The sequence below is a fragment of the Myxine glutinosa genome, chromosome 3 (assembly GCF_964187855.1).
Source record: "Myxine glutinosa chromosome 3, kmMyxGlut1.1, whole genome shotgun sequence".
NCBI lineage: Eukaryota > Metazoa > Chordata > Myxini > Myxiniformes > Myxinidae > Myxine > Myxine glutinosa.
In genome coordinates this window covers 37,830,729-37,846,957 of record NC_136263.1, presented here as the reverse complement: position 1 = coordinate 37,846,957, position 16,229 = coordinate 37,830,729, and the positions used below count along the sequence as shown (strand labels likewise).

General features: G+C 43.8%; 1 protein-coding gene across 1 annotated transcript in view; it reads left to right on the top strand.

Annotated features, from left to right (window-relative positions):
• LOC137417136 (CMP-N-acetylneuraminate-beta-galactosamide-alpha-2,3-sialyltransferase 1-like) overlaps window positions 1-16,229 on the top strand; it is a 114,364-nt gene that overhangs the window by 80,221 nt on the left and 17,914 nt on the right. Inside the window, exons 5-6 of the mRNA XM_068102917.2 lie at window positions 4,481-4,526; window positions 14,469-14,588. Coding sequence (XP_067959018.2) covers window positions 4,481-4,526; window positions 14,469-14,588 — 166 coding nt within the window. The remainder of the gene's footprint in view (window positions 1-4,480; window positions 4,527-14,468; window positions 14,589-16,229) is intronic.

The window sequence follows — 16,229 nt, the reverse complement described above, 5'->3', positions numbered from 1 at the left end:
GGACATCCCCGCAGAACCACAAGGAGGGATGATCGCCAGCTGCACCGGTTAGTCCGCAATGGCCATACCAAGTCAGCTAATCGGCTTAGGGCTGAGTGGCAACAACTGACAAATGTGCCTGTATCCAGAAGGCTAGTCAACCAACGACTGGTTCAAGCAGGCTATCGTGCCAGGCGTCCCCTGAGAAAGCCACGCCTGAGCAGACAACACCGCCAGCGCCGATTGCAGTGGGCCAGAGAGCACTGTCAATGGCAGCCAGGACACTGGAATCACGTGATCTTCAGTGACGAGTCTAGATTTCTGGTCTATTGTCAAGATGGCTGCGTCCGAGTGCGCAGACAAGTGCATGAAGCCTACAACAAAGATCGTATAGTGCCAAGAGTCCAGGCTGGAGGTGGTGGGGTGACCGTTTGGGCTGCTTTTCATGCAGGGGGCAAAACTGACCTGGTTGTTCTGAATGGAAACTTGAACCAGTTCAAGTACAGGGCCATTCTGGAAGAAACATTGCTTCCATTTGCTCGTGCAGCCTTTCGAGGAAACTTTGTCTTCCAAGATGACAATGCACGGCCTCATCGTGCTCGCATGATCCAACACTTTCTTGCTGACCGTGGTGTCGAGCATATGGAGTGGCCTGCCATGTCCCCAGATATGAATCCGATAGAGAACTTGTGGGCAGAATTAACGCGTCAAATCGACCACTTGGACCAGCCACCGACCTCTGTGCGTGAATTGCAGCAGACTATTGTCACTGCATAGCAAGCGATTCCTGTCCAAACCTTGGCAAATCTCGTGAACAGCATGCCTCAACGTGTATGTGCTCTCCTGAATGCTCGTGGGGGTTACACGAAGTACTGAACTGTAATTTTACTGTCCGTAATCCCAGTCGTAATTTAACTTTTGTTTTTGTTAACAAAAAAATTGGCTAATGTGCAAAATAAAGAGATACTTCTGGAAAACGTACAGAAGTTTAACACTACTGTCCATGAATTGAGTTCGATATCAGTTTACATCACTTTCAAGGATCAATTTATTTGTTTCGAAATGTCAAATGTGGTTTTTGTTTCTTTTAAAGGTCACATTAACAAAATCTAGAATAATTTCAACATAATTCCAATGAACTTTTGGTTCTAAGACATCTTGAAAAGTAAGTTCACCCCCACAAAAAAAATATTCCATATTAAATGCCAAGTCTGTATATATGTGTGTGTGTATATATACACAAAGAATTAAGTTAAGCACCCCCCCCCCGTTTTTTTACAACCTCGCACATTACAAGTTTGTTGTCGTCAAAACAGTGTAATATACCCATGATATTGCTATATTTTCTGGAGAAGTGATATTATGGTCACATAAAAACATAACAATCATGCCGTTTTCAATATTTTATTCTGCATAATTTAAGGTGAAATTTTTTGGGAATTTTAGGCATATTTTCACCTCAATTTAAGTATGGAGCTATAGGTCCATCACGGACAGTGTGGATGACGTTTATGTTTTCTAACGTACAGTCATTGTTCTGAGAAGACCTCTAGCGATCTTTGCGTCAATAACGTCAATAACGTCAATAACGTCAATAACGTGTAATGTCAATAACGTGTAAGTGACGTCAATAACGTCAATAACGTCAATAACTAATGTCATACCAATCATTATTTGATCTCACATACCTTAGAATATATGCCAATGTATACATATACATTATACACAAAGAATATATATTAGGGGGTGCTTACCTTAATTCGTTGTGTAGGGGTGCTTAACTTAATTCTTTGTGTATATATATACTGTATATATATACTAGCTTGGCTCGGCTCGCTTCGCTCGCCTCAACAAGCGTCGTTTCTGAGGAATGGGCTTATTTTAGCTGAGGATAATAACTGTACCTGAGTTGCTGTGTTGTCATGATTTACACCAAAAAACAATTATTTTGCACAAATGTATTTGTTGTGTTTGTGATATTACATTTTTATAAGCAATTTAGGTTGAAGATTCAGGTTGAATGTTTTTTTTTTCAAGAAAGAATCCCTCAGCACATAGCATAGGGGAGGGGTCGGTGCAGACTGGAAGTTTGGGACGATTACACCTCACCACCACGTAATTCAAAACATCTCACCACCAAGTAATTCAAAACACCTCACCACCAAGTAATTTAAAACACCTCACAGCCATAAAACACGCAATAAAAACACCTCACCACCACGAAATTAAAAACACCTCACCACCAAGTAATTCAAAACACCTCACCACCACGAAATTGAAAACACCTCACAGCCATAAAACATGTAATAAAAACACCTCACAGCCACGAAATTAAAAACACCTCACCACCATGTCATTTAAAAACACCTCACCACCAAGTAATTCAAAATACCTCACCACCACGTAATTCAAAACACCTCATCACCAACTAATTCAAAACACCTCACCACCACATAATTAAAAACACCTCACCACCACATAATTAAAAACACCTCACCACCACGTAATTAAAAACACCTCACCACCACGTAATTATAAATACCTCACCACCACGTAATTCAAAACACCTCACCACGACGTAATTCAAAACACCTCACCACCATGTGATTTAAAAACACCTCACCACCACATAATTAAAAACACCTCACCACCACATAATTATAAATACCTCACCACCACGTAATTCAAAATACCTCACCATCACGTGATTCAAAACCACCACAACGTTATTAAAAACACTTCACAACCATGGAAACAAAAGTTTGAGGGAGTCGTTAAGTGACAACACAGACACTGCCCAGATGTGTATATATTGTAACGAATTTGAGAAGTGTAACGGTTTTGAGAAGGGTAACGGTTTTGAGAAGTGTAACAATTTTGGAGAAAGTGTAACGAATGTGAAAAGTATGGTTTTGTTGTGTGTAACACCCTCGTAATGTAAATAATGGTCGCAGCCGTCCTCCTAGTTAATTCCATGAAACTTACACACAGGCCACGATATATATTTTTAAATAGTTTATTTCCTTATTCTATGTAGGCTAAATATGTGTTTCCCACTAGATTGACTCTGCATTGCATCAAACGAAATAAAGCGTAGGCCCCTCCGATGATCCATGGCAGCTCAAGTGCCAGGGATTCCCCCACTTGAGCTTTGACAGCAACCGTTTATTGCAGTACTGAACTGCTGTGCAACGTGACGGCGCCTTACCTGCAGCTGCTGACCGGTTTTCGCCATTTGCGGCCATTACGAACAAGGGGAGTGGCTAGAGAAGACGGGTCGCCCCCCTCGTCATAGGGGGGGAGGAGTAAGTCGGCCCCGCTCATCCAACCCAGAACAAGGGGTTTGGCTAAGAGAGGGCGGAGCGGGAACCCCCGAGAAAGTGCGCGAAGGTTCGGTGAGAAACCAATATAAGCCGCCGCGGGACGCACTCCACGCTCTTGCTCTGACCCCGTCCTCTTACTTGCTGTCGCTCGTTGTTGCTGGGGAGAAGGAAGACGCCTGAACGAGCAGGTGTGTGCGAGCCATCGTGCGACCAGCTGCGCTGCAGCTAAGGGGGCAGCTAAGGGGCCGCAGGCCACGAAAAGGACGCGCCAGGCAGCAATCCACGCTGGACCCTCCATTGCCTCCCAAAACAACCATCCATCCTCAAGCCATACCTGCCTGCAATATCCCCCGTGTAAGTGTGAACGTCGCCTGTCCTAATCGTTGTCCTGGGGTTAAGTAAATTGACTAGTATAAGCTAACGATTCACTGTGTGACTGCTTCTTCCATCCATTGCTTGTAAATAACTTTGATCGCTCCTTCTTTTTGCTTGTGTGTATAATAAATCCTGTTATTCCTCCGTACTCTGTCTTCTTCTCTCTTCCTTCTCTTTCGGTCGCTTTAGAGGTTTCCAAATTGAATATCTGTGGTGCGATCTGGTCAACGTTGGGGGAGTCGGGCCAATCGGGGATTCTGTAACGGTCGCGGTTGACCATCCGCTCGGCCCAAAGTAACATCTTAACCGCGTCCGTAACAATATATAGATAAAAGACTGTACCCGCGTTGCCGTTTTGTCACGGTTTAAACCAATCATAATACAAACAATTATTTTGCACAAATGTATTTGTAATATACGTGATATTACATGTTATAAACAATTGAAGTTGAAAACTTAAGTTGAAAAAAATAAATTCCCGAAAAGATTCCGAAAAAAAAAAACAATTGGAAATGTTTTCTAATAAATACCCTTAGGACATACCGACGGGAGAGATATGTGCATACCAGAAGTTTGGTACGATTTCACAAAAGTTTGAGGGAGTAGTTCAGTGACACGACAAGACAAGACAACACAACACAAGACAGACACTGCACAGATATATATATATATATATGACGGGGCCCCCATACCGAATGTGGTACTTATTGAGATGACATGAACATCATTAATACTCATAACAATTGTTGTCACAAACCAGCCTTGTATGAAATGTAAGATTGAGAATGTGCTTTTGTTTGCAGAATGTCCAACAAAGAGAAGACTATTATCTCCACAGAAAGGAAAAAGGTGAAACACCAAAAGCTAAGCTTTCTGTCTCATAATATATTGTCACGTCTGGGGTCATCACAAACGTGTTTGCCTCTGCACCGGAGGTCTTCTGAATGTCTCTGTGAATTTCGGAAACGTTCACTTACTGCTGCATTCAGCGAAATTAATCCACTCTTTTCCGTTCCCCAAGGTCACCCAAATGAACTGAAATTGACGGCACACGCACAGGAGACAGATGGATGGAAGACGTTTTCTTACCTTTTTAGGGTTTATCTATGAAGAGTATGGGGAACTAAGGTGGACAGGACGAGCAATTTGAAACAGTGAAAGCTAAACAGAAGGACACAAACAGGGAAATAAAACCGAACCCACACAGGTCGCCACAGATTGCATCTTCACAAACAAGAATTGCACACGAGGAATTTCGTGTGTGATGCGTAGATTGTAGAGTGATGGTGCAGCCCAATTAAGGAAGCAGGAGCATTCCTCCACCAGGCTAAACAGTTTACGTTTTGTAGCCCAAGGCCGGCATCCGTACTTTAACCGGCATCTGTTCTGCATCCGTACTTTAACCGGCATCCGTTCTGCATCCGTACTTTAACCGGCATCCGTTCTGCATCCGTACTTTAACCGGCATCCGTTCTGCATCCGTACTTTAACCGGCATCCGTTCTGCATCCGTACTTTAACCGGCATCCGTTCTGCATCCATACTTTAACCAAAATCTAACCAGCTTGGTTTCTCACACACCCAACCTGCGCATCAAGTTTCGGCCGAATCCTGCTCACGGACAGACATACAGCCAGACAAACAGAGATGAAAACATAACCTCCATCCACCTTCATTAGCAGAGGTAACTGAATATCTGTGATCGCCCGTGACATACCCTTGGCAGGGCCCATCCAATGATAGCCACAGAGTCACGTGAAAAAGTAAGTGCACCCCATGTAAAGTTTTGACTTTTTCAACATATTTCAACATACAGCTATTTGATCTTCATTTCAACAATATTGATAGATAAAGGTGATATAACATAACAAATATCATGAAACATTTACATTTTGTAGTCCATTGTATAATTTAAATAAACATAAATGCAAATTTCGCATGTGGAAAAAGTAAGTACACCCCGACATTTATCACTACTTCAAATACCTAAAATTAGAATCAGGTGCACCAGCTAAGGTGCAAATGATTAGAACATCGTTAGAGGATCTTTGAGGAACCTGTCTTATTTAAACCTCAGACATTTAGTTTGGTTTGCTCTTTGTTGTTGAAGTGTGCGGCGTCACCATTCCGAGATCAAAAGAGCTCTCTGAGGCCTTCAGAAGAAGGTTATAGATGCCCACGAGTCTGGGAAGGGATTTTAAAAGATCTCCAAACAATTTGAAATCAATCATTCGACTGTCCGGAAGATGATCTACAAGTGAAGAAGATTCCAAACAACTGCCAACTTGTTCAGGCCAGGCTGCCCCAGCAAGTTCAGCCCGAGAGCAGACCGCAAGATGCTGAAAGAAGTCTCTAAGAACCCCAGAATGTCATCACGGGATCCACAGGTAGCTCTTGCCACTGTTGATGTCAAAGTGCATGAGTCTACCATTAGAAAGAGGCTGCACAAATTTGATCTACATGGGAGGTGTGCCAGGAGGAAACCTTTGCTGTCCAGAAAGAACATCAGGGCAAGACTAAAGTTTGCCAATGAGACCAGCACTTCTGGAACAATGTGCTCTAGACAGATGAGTCAAAGGTAGAGCTATTTGGCCACAATACCAGAAGACATGTTTGGCGAAAACCAAAGCCAGCATTTGACCACAAGAATCTGATACCAACTGTAAAGCATCGTGGTGGAAATATTATGGTTTGGGGCAGCTTTACTGCATCAGGGCCTGGGCAGCTCACAATCATATAATCAATCCACTAAGAATTCTTCATTGTACCAGAGGGTGCTTGAGGATGATGTGAGGCCATCTGTCGGAAAGTTGAAGCTCAACCGAAGGTGAACCTTGCAACATGACAATGACCCAAAACATACCAGTAAATCCACCAAGGAATGGCTGAAAAAAAGAAATGGAGGGTTCTGGAATGGCCAAGTCAAAGCCCGGATCTAAATCCCATCGAGATGTTGTGGGGGGATTTGAAACGAGCTGTGCATGCAAGAAACCCCTCAAACATCACACAGCTGAAAGAATTCTGCATGGAGGAGTGGGCAAAAATTTCTCCCAGTCGATGTCAGAGACTGGTAGACAGTTATAAGAAACGCCTACTTGAGCTTGTCTCTGCCAAAGGGGGCAATACCACCTATTAGAGCGAAGGGTGTACTTACTTTTTCCACATACGAAATTTGCATTTATGTTTATTTAAATTATACAATAGGGTGCATCAAACGCCCCATGATTTTCAAAAAGTTGTTGTATTTTAATGTCTATTCCCTCAAATGTTACACTTGTTGGTAGAAGTATGTATGCAAAAAATAGATGAAATCAGAGGTGGTCCTGGGTGGCCACCGGCCACTTTTATATATTTAGGGCCATTTAGGGCCACAGCTAAACTACTTTACAAGATAATGTAAAATTAACTACAAGATAATGTAAAATTAACCATTATACCTATATACAAAAGTAAAGTCCTACTTTTACTAAATGCCTAATATCAAACAGTTAAAACAACCTTACATGTCAATGTAAAATTAACCAAAATCGTTCTTCATATTACAAAGTTGTAGTACAGTGTTGTAGTATTGTACTTTCATTGATTAAAAGTTTGAAAATGTATTAAGCACAACGCCAATGTCACTACTCCAACTTTGCTCGTTTCCGCAAATTTGGCCTCGCTTTGCGGTCACATTCAACCACTTGAAGAAGATTTTGGAAGTGGTCTTCTCTTCTTGCAGTTGAGACAAAATCAGTTGCGAGCTTTACTGCTCTCTCCGCAGGGTCATTCACAACATTAAGCCCATCCACAATGGACTTGGCTGCCTTGAAGTGCTCATTGTTCTGCCAAGTGTCAACATCCTCTGTTAGGAAGGTCATATCTAGGTGAAGAAGGTTTACTGTAAACCACGAGTCCTCGTTCACAAGATCAGCCAGGGTTGTCGCTTCTGTAATTTTTGGAAATGACGGTTTGCCATATCCAGAACCGTAGCGGTGTTTTGGAGTGCTTGGCATTTCATCTGGTTGTATGGCCAGTAACACATCTGCAAGGGCACGACGATCCTTTTGAGGAATTGCATTGCTGAACAGTGCCAAAACAACCAGTTCTGGGGTTAAATACCACAAATGTCTATCAAAGGCTTTCACAGCGCTGACTGAAATGGTTGAGTTGACAGCTTTATAGTTGAGCAGAGTCTTGTAAAAGCACAAATCAAACCATGGGGCATTTGAAGCAGACTGACATATGAGCCACCAATCACAATAAATATAAACAACAAAAACAACAAACTCCTTCAGTTTTTTCTGTTGATGTTGTGTTGTTACAGTTCCTCGAGGTAGTAGAGAAATTTGCTCTTCAAGTAGGCATATTTTGATGGAATAAAGAATCTTTGACATCCACCTTGCTTTATGCATGGCCCCTGGTCTGTGGAGTGTTCCTTGTTTTGTGACATCATCATCGAGGACTACCTGGCAGAGTTGTGCCATTTCCTTGTAGTCTTCCCTACAGTATGAAGCGCTTGTGCGGATTGTGCTTAAAACCTTGTTTTTGCAGGATAAAAGCAGCTGTTGTGCATAGTCATTGTACATGGAAATGTCAATTTTGGTTAAACTTTCATTCTTTGCATGCGATATGCGTTCCCAATTCTTCTGGAATTTTTGGAACAAAGATACTTCTGGAGACTTTGATGCCTCAATTTTGAGAACGTCAAACACATGATCCAGGATTACCTCTCCAACATGATGGCGACATGCACACCACAGAAGAGCACGGTCCAGTTTTGATTGAATGGTAACACAGGCAGCTGTAACGTGTCCAGTGTTTGATGCTGTTGTGTCAAAACATAAGTTGACAACTGATTGTTTGCACTTCCATGAATGTAGATACGTGTAAGTGTGCTCGGCAATGATGTCACCTGATGACCTATCACTTCCAGGAGGATATCTAGCCACCCCCAGTAGCTTTACATCAGTGGCATTCCCAACCAACACTGGCAATCTTTCTTCCTTGACATTCTTGTTTGTGAGCGTTGGTATCTGCTTGCCATCCCAGTGAAGTGTTGCAGCTGTTGGGGCGATCCAATTTTCTTGAATATCTTTGGCGATAGCACTTGTTATTGATCGTCGAGCCTTATCAGCAGTTGAGTACGACTTGGCCACACGACGTGGATCACCTCCTGCCTCTTGAATTACAGCTTTGGTGAGCGCAACCTGTTGAACAGGAGTTATGTTTAGTCGAGTAGCAACAGACACAACTGAATGTCTTTTCAGAATATCATGAGGAATAAAGGCAGATGTACCTGCATATGTTGATCTGTGGTGACTACGCTTCCTTTGAAACTCTGGAATCGCCTCTTCTTCAGTTTCTTCCAAGCTTTTTTTTTTTTTTTTTTTTTTTTTTTTTTGTATACAAGATCGAGGCTCGTGAAAGAGCGAACATTAATCACACAGAAAGACAAACCGACACATAAAACATATAACATAGGGAGCGGTAGATAAGATGGGGAGAGAGGGGGAAGGACACAAACACAACATTTGAGAGCAGGGACCGAGAGACATGGAGACATCGAGAGATCTGAGAGAGGGCGAGGGCTTTGGGGGGGGGGGGGCGTGGGAAGGGGGCAGTGGGAGAGGTATAAAACATATGGACACTGCCAGGACTTCCAGGAAAGAAGTTGGAATTTCAAACAAGGTGGATCTGGGGTGAATTAGCGGGGGTAGAAAATATCAAGGTTTTGGATGGGGGAAGATAAGAGATGGTGGTGAACAGCTGTTTTAAAGACCTGGAGGGAGGAGTGGGATTGAAGGGAGTGAGGGAGTTTGTTCCAGAGGCGGGAGAAAAGAGGAATGAAAGAGTGAAGGTGAGCGGAGAGCCGAGATTTCGGCAGTTTAACCATCAGAGGGTTGCTGGCAGATCTTGTGCGACCTGTAGGAATATTTGGGGGACAGAGCACAGAGAGAGCTGGGGGTGCAAGGCCGGAGAGGAGTCGGTAGAAGACAGAAAGACCACCTACCTGCCTGCGGTGAGTGAGTGAAAGGCCCTCAGAGATAGCTTCATCGCGGGAGATTCCAATAATTCTGAAAGCTTTGGTTTCAACAGCGTGAAGCCGAGCTAGGTGTGAGGCAGGAGCACCGGCCCATAGGGGAGAACAGTATTCCATTGAGCTGCGGATGAAAGCCTTGTATGTGGTGAGGAGCTCAGGTGTGCCGAGGAAGGACTTCGCACGACGGAGGATGCCCAGTCGGCGACTGGCTTTGGAGGCCAGCTTGGAAATGTGGTTTTCCCAAGAAAGATCATGGCAGATAGTGAGACCCAAAATCTTGAGCGACAGAACTTCTTGGAGAGGATTGTTGAGAAAGTAGATGGGAGGGTTGTCCAGTCGATCTTTTCGGAGAGACATAGTAAGAGTGTGAGATTTGTCAGGATTGAAAGACATGTTCCACTTGTTTGACCAGTCTGTGATTTTGTCCAGGTCTTCAGAGAGTGAGGAGGCAGCAGACTGCCGATCTGAGGGAAGAGGAATGGAGCGGCAGAGAGTGGAGTCATCAGCAAAGAGATAGAGAGGATTTTCGAGAGAGTCAGAGAGATCATTGATGAAGACCAGAAAAAGCACGGGGCCCAGAACACTGCCTTGGGGAACTCCAGCCTGAACAGGAAGAGGAGATGAGAGAAACCCATTCAGGGCCACACGTTGACGACGACTAGAGAGGAAGTCCGCCAGCCATGCGTGGAGATTTCCATGGATACCAAAGGAGGAGAGTTTGGTGAGCAGAGCGGGGTGCCAGACCGTGTCGAAGGCACGTGATATGTCGAGGGAGACAGCTCTAATTTCCTGTTTGGCATTGAGGACCTCCATCCATTGTTGAGACAGCAGAAGCAGCATGTCCAGAGTAGAGTGACCTGGTCTGAAACCAAATTGATGATCAGAGATCAAGCCATTGGAGAAGAGGAAAGATTTCATATCAGAAGCAATGATGGATTCCATGACTTTGCTGATAATTGGGAGAAGGCTGATTGGTCTGTAGTTGCTAGGATCTGTTTTTGCACCTTTTTTGTGCAAAGCGGTGATGTTGGCTGATTTCCAAGCAGATGGCAGTTGACCTTGAGCAAAAGAGAGGGTGAAGAGAACAGAGAGAGGGTGAGATAGAGCAGCAGAGCAGGATTTTAGGACCCGTGGGCTGATGCCGTCGGGTCCAGTTGCAGAATCAGAGTCGAGGGTTGACAGAAACTTTTCCACCTTGTCAGGAGGAAAGGACACGGAGTCCAGGAGCAGCAGGGTACGACTGGGTATGGTGGGTACAGAGAGGGATGGGTTTGGGACACAAGATTTAGAGGCAAACACAGAGTTGAGGCATTCAGCTTTTTCACGTGCGGAGTCAGCTGTGTAGCCGTTTGAGGTAAGGGAGGGGATGGAGGGGGAACAAACACCAGAAACGGATTTGACCAGACGCCACCAGGATTTGGAAGAGGGAGACAGATAAGAGAGTTCGGTCTTGAGAACGGAGAGATATTGTTTCCTGGCTCTCCTGAGGGTGGACACACACTTGTTTCGGGCTTTGTGAAAGGAAATGAGATTTCCTTCCGTTGGATTTGCTTTCCAGGAGACGAAGGCAAGTTGTTTCTGGGCAACAGCCTCACCACAAGATTCCGTGTACCATGGACGGGAGGAAGGGTATGACAACTGAAGACGAGATGGGATAAATCTGTGCATGAGAGAGAGCAATTTACTTTGGAAGAATTCCCAGGATGAGTTGATGTCAGAGGTGGTAGAGATGGGAGACCAGTCCAGATGATTGATGGCTGCTTGAAGACCGTGCCAGTTGGCCTGAGTGAAATGCCAGACTCGTCGACGCTGAGCAGGCTCCCTGAGGATGGTCAGAGAGATGTCCACTTTAACAAGGACATGATCAGATGATCCGATCGGAGCAGAAGAAGAGCAGCAGACATTTTCAGGGAAGTTAGTCATAACCAAGTCCAGAAGAGAAGATGTTCCGTTGACTGAGATCCGGGTCGGGAAATTGACAGATTGTGTCAGTCCCAGTGAGTCGCAGAAGTCCTTTGCTGAGGAGCCATGGCTGGTGAGAGAGGTACCCACACCCAGCCAACTGGCATGATGACAGTTGAAATCACCACATATGAGGAAGAGAGAGTTGGGATGAGTAGATAGAAGTTGGTCCATATCATCAGACAGCGAGATGTAGATGGAGTCATCACTAAATAGCAGTCATCACTGCTATCTGCAGTCACTATCATCAGAGCATACAGAACTAATTGTCATCTCTTGTACACTGGATGATTCATGACGTTCTCGTCTTGAAGCTTCCGCTAAGAGGCGTTTTTCTTTTCTATGATCTTTATCAACTTTCTTCTTGTCAACACCACCAAATGAGGCTACTCTGTCAGATTTCATTGACTCTAAAAATACTCTATCTTCCTCATTCTTAATGTTTGTCATTGCATCTTTTGTCCATACACCAAAGGTCTTATCAAGACGTTCATTCATGGTTTGCAACTTAGCCAAAGTGCTTGGAGATTCTCGGCGAGAAACAGGTATTTGACGCAATTTGTTATTGTCATTAAGAAGGTCAAGTATTAGTTTGCAGCATTGATGGTCTGAAAGCATAGGAATATTTGCTTTAGTGTAGAATTTTTTCAGCTGGATAAGGACGATGCTGGCAGATTTCCATTTCAGTGGCTGAGTTTGTTTGCCTTCACATATTTCTTTCTGGATGTACCACATCACGCATCGAAGAACCTGCCGGCAAGTTGGGAGGCGGACTCCTGTCAATGTACCATCTGCTTCTGTAAAAGCATTGCCAAGACCAAAAATGGCACTTGCTAATCTGGTCTTCTTATCTGCCATCTGAAAGAAAATAAAGGATATTATTAGACTACTAGTATGGGACCCACGATTAGACCTCCGATTTCATTCATGTAAAAATACAAACTAATTATCAAACCATCGTTTTTTGCATAAAATTGTTATATTTGTATTCCTCTCATCAAGACCTTCAATTTGATACCAAACATGACTAGGTTTGGGTGTAAAATAACAAAATCAAACATTTTTACATAGTGCGGCCCCGAAAATGGCCCTAAATATATAAAAGTGGCCGGTGGCCACCCAGGACCACCTCTGATTTCATTTATTTTTTGCATACATACTTCTACCAACAAGTGTAACATTTGAGAGAATAGACATTAAAATCCAAGAACCTAAGGGCGTTTGATGCACCCTATTATACAATGGACTACAAAATGTAAATGTTTCGTGATATTTGTTATATTATATCACCTTTATCTGTCAATATTGTTAAAATGGAGATTAAATAGCTGTATGTTGAAATATGTTGAAAAAGTCAAAACTTTACATGGGGTGTACTTTCTTTTTCACGTGACTGTATTTTATCATATAACCTTGATCTTCAACATTTAGGGATTGAGTGTAAATTCGGAAAATGTGTCTCCGTCAACAATTAATCTATCCACAAAACTCAGCATTATGAATATCGGAGGAAACAATATTCAAGTTACTATCAAAAACGTGTTTATTAATGAGGTCACAATGCAAACAAAGTAGGTCAAGGACACATCAAATATCAGGTGCTTTAGTCCTCCAGTGCAAGTACACTACTAACTACTATTATGCAAAAACATCTTGGAAAGCCAAGCAGTCTTTGAGATTCCGCATTGGCAAAACTGAGTGATGACAAAAAACACTACTTTTTTGAGAACGCCATTTGTCAAACTGCTGTTGTTCAAGCCTTAACTCGTTCCCCCATTGTTATGGAATGTCACGGTATTTATTTTAGGTCCTGTATACCCTTATCCCTGTATTTCATCTCTATCTACGAAAGGCAAAAATCTCTCTTTGTTTGTGTGTACGTGTTCTATGTGCTGCCACATCTTTTAAGTTACAAACTCCAAACTCAGGGTACAAATACAACTTTGTGTGGTGGTAACATACTAACAAATACAACGTTGTATGACGCGGGCATGTGGGGGTACCAGGCGGGCGTAAATTCTCCATGTAAATGTGTACTGCGTAGCACTACCTGGTGGTGGTCGCAGAAGGCATTACAATTTTATTTTTTTACCAGGGCAATGCTGAGGTTAAAGCACTCTCTTGTCCTATTTGTCCTCCACCCTCCCTCCCCCTTTCGCCCCTCCACCCTCTCTCCCCACTTCCCCTGCCTCTTAACCACTCCTCCCCTCCCCACCTCCCCCCCACCAATTCTCTCCACCCCAGCCCCTTGTCCCCCTCACACACCACCTCGCCCGGGGCAATGTGGGGCACTTCAGCTCGTTGCTAATAAACACCATTTTAATTATTAGAAGCATATCCCCACCTCTTGCCTCCACGTTACGTCACCAAATTCAGCCACAAATCGGTGCTTTCCTTGAGGTTTTGTAATGGTAAAGAACGGTTAATTGAACGCAGTGTGAATTTGGTAAACTCGACGAGTAGCAAAAGCTCCTGGTTCAACAGATGACGTTGTCAGACCTGTCGACACGACAATGTTTCCTACTGGAATTTTGAGTGAAATGCATCATCTTGTTGCAGAGTGCTCACAAAAACGTTTTGCTTTTGTGAAAGGCAGCTCATATTTGTCAAAACTTTTTTTTTCTGCATGATGTAAGCTGGTGGGAGTGGAGGTGTGAGGGGGGGTGGGGGGGGGAGGGAAGGGAAGGGAAGGAAGGGTTGATCATGTTTTTTTTTTTCACTGCCACTATATTTTTCATCATTGTGGAAGAGTCTGCTTTGATTGTACATGATTATAATTTTTTGAAAATTGAATGGTTGTCTCCGCAGGTGATTGTCTACAATCCAGCCTTCATTCACTATGTACACAACAACTGGGAGGAGAGAATAGGCCGCTACCCTTCCACAGGTGTTTTGGCTGTCATTTTTGTTCTGCACTCCTGTGACCAGGTATGTACCCCAAAATTACTTCCGCCACCAAGGTGGATGGAGGTTGTGTTTTCATCCCTGTCTGTCTGTGTCTGTCTGTTTTTCTGTGAGCAACATATCTCAAAAAATTGAGGTCTATCGAGTGCCCGTTCTAGTTCTTACATACATTGTAAGCCCCATCCTATTCCTAAAGAGTGTATAGTATTGTTGTGGTAACTGATATTGCATAGTATTATTGTGGTCGTCCCATTTGCCTGGTTCGAATACAGCGAGTCACCTCAATGTGACAGTAACAGTCAACCATTTTGGGGTCTTTCCTGTTGGTGTACGTGTCTAATGCCACGATATCATGTGGATTGGAAGCCTAAATCGGCACAGCGTTATGCCGATGAGGCATCGCACGTCTTGACGCACAACGTGGTCTGCATATGCAGCATTATGTGCCGCTGCTAATTATCCGTCAATGGGTCTTTCTTAATCACTAAAGAGGAACCACAACAGCCAGAATTCACCCCTGATACAGAGATAAATGGTAACAACCCCTTAAACCTTACTGAAACAGTCCCACAAACCAAACAAACTAACAGAGACCTCAATGATGTAAGTCATTAGGGCCCAGTCAGACACACTGAAATAGATAGACAATAGTGGGTTTGACAAGACAGGAGAGAGTTGCAGGCAAACCTGAGAAAGTCTGGAGGATGGGGCCATGCAGTGTTGGTAGCTCAAAAAGTGTGGACGTCTTGTGCCATTGGCTGAGGAGAAAGAGTGAGAGACACGGCTCCAGCTGGGTGGGGGCATGGCTTTCCTACTGCAACTCAGCCAGACGCAACCTTCATCTCATGGCTCCCAGGTTTTTCCTCCCACTTCCTTCATTGCCCCCACCTTTATGGCGCACGTAATGGAATGGATGGCACTCCACACCCCACTCCCCCCGCCCCCCTCTCACTCACGATTGGCCACCGCTCGGCCTGGTGGGTGGGACGACTCCTCCACGACATCTCACCCGGAAGCTCTGAGGTAATGTAGCCTAGTGGTGTCTGACATAGTTTAACAGCAAAAACCTGTGCCTGATGGCCTGTCAGACTCTTAAAAGCACATAAATGACGGAATAAAGAGGGCACAAGTAAAAATGGGGTCAAAAGGGATGGTAATTTTAGATACAAACCTTGGTATAGGTGGGCGGTGTCTAACTAAACATATAAGTGATGTATATCTAACTAGAACGGCACACAGTAGAGAGCATACCGCCACAAGGCCTTAAAAAAATTTTTTTTTACGGCGTAGCCCATAGGGCAAAGCCATCTGGAACTGTGTTTGTCTGTCCATATGTATGTATGTATGTCCCTCACAAATGCACACCAATCAGATCTGAGGATGTGATTACATGAGGTGCGTGATGTGATGTCATTACTGTGTATGAAGGCTGGCTCCACACACCACCATTTTGATCCCTATGCCGTTTAGGTGAAACATATCGTCGAACCTGTCATATATCACAATCGCCATGCTCTACCTTTACATTTTTCATTCAGTGTGAAACACAAATAAACCGATTGTTAAAATGATCATAAAATATCGAAAGCATAGTCGTTGCAGCTCTTCCAATGATACAGTATGTATAGGCCTTAGGCTTCATGCCTCACCTTCAGGCCGCTTCAG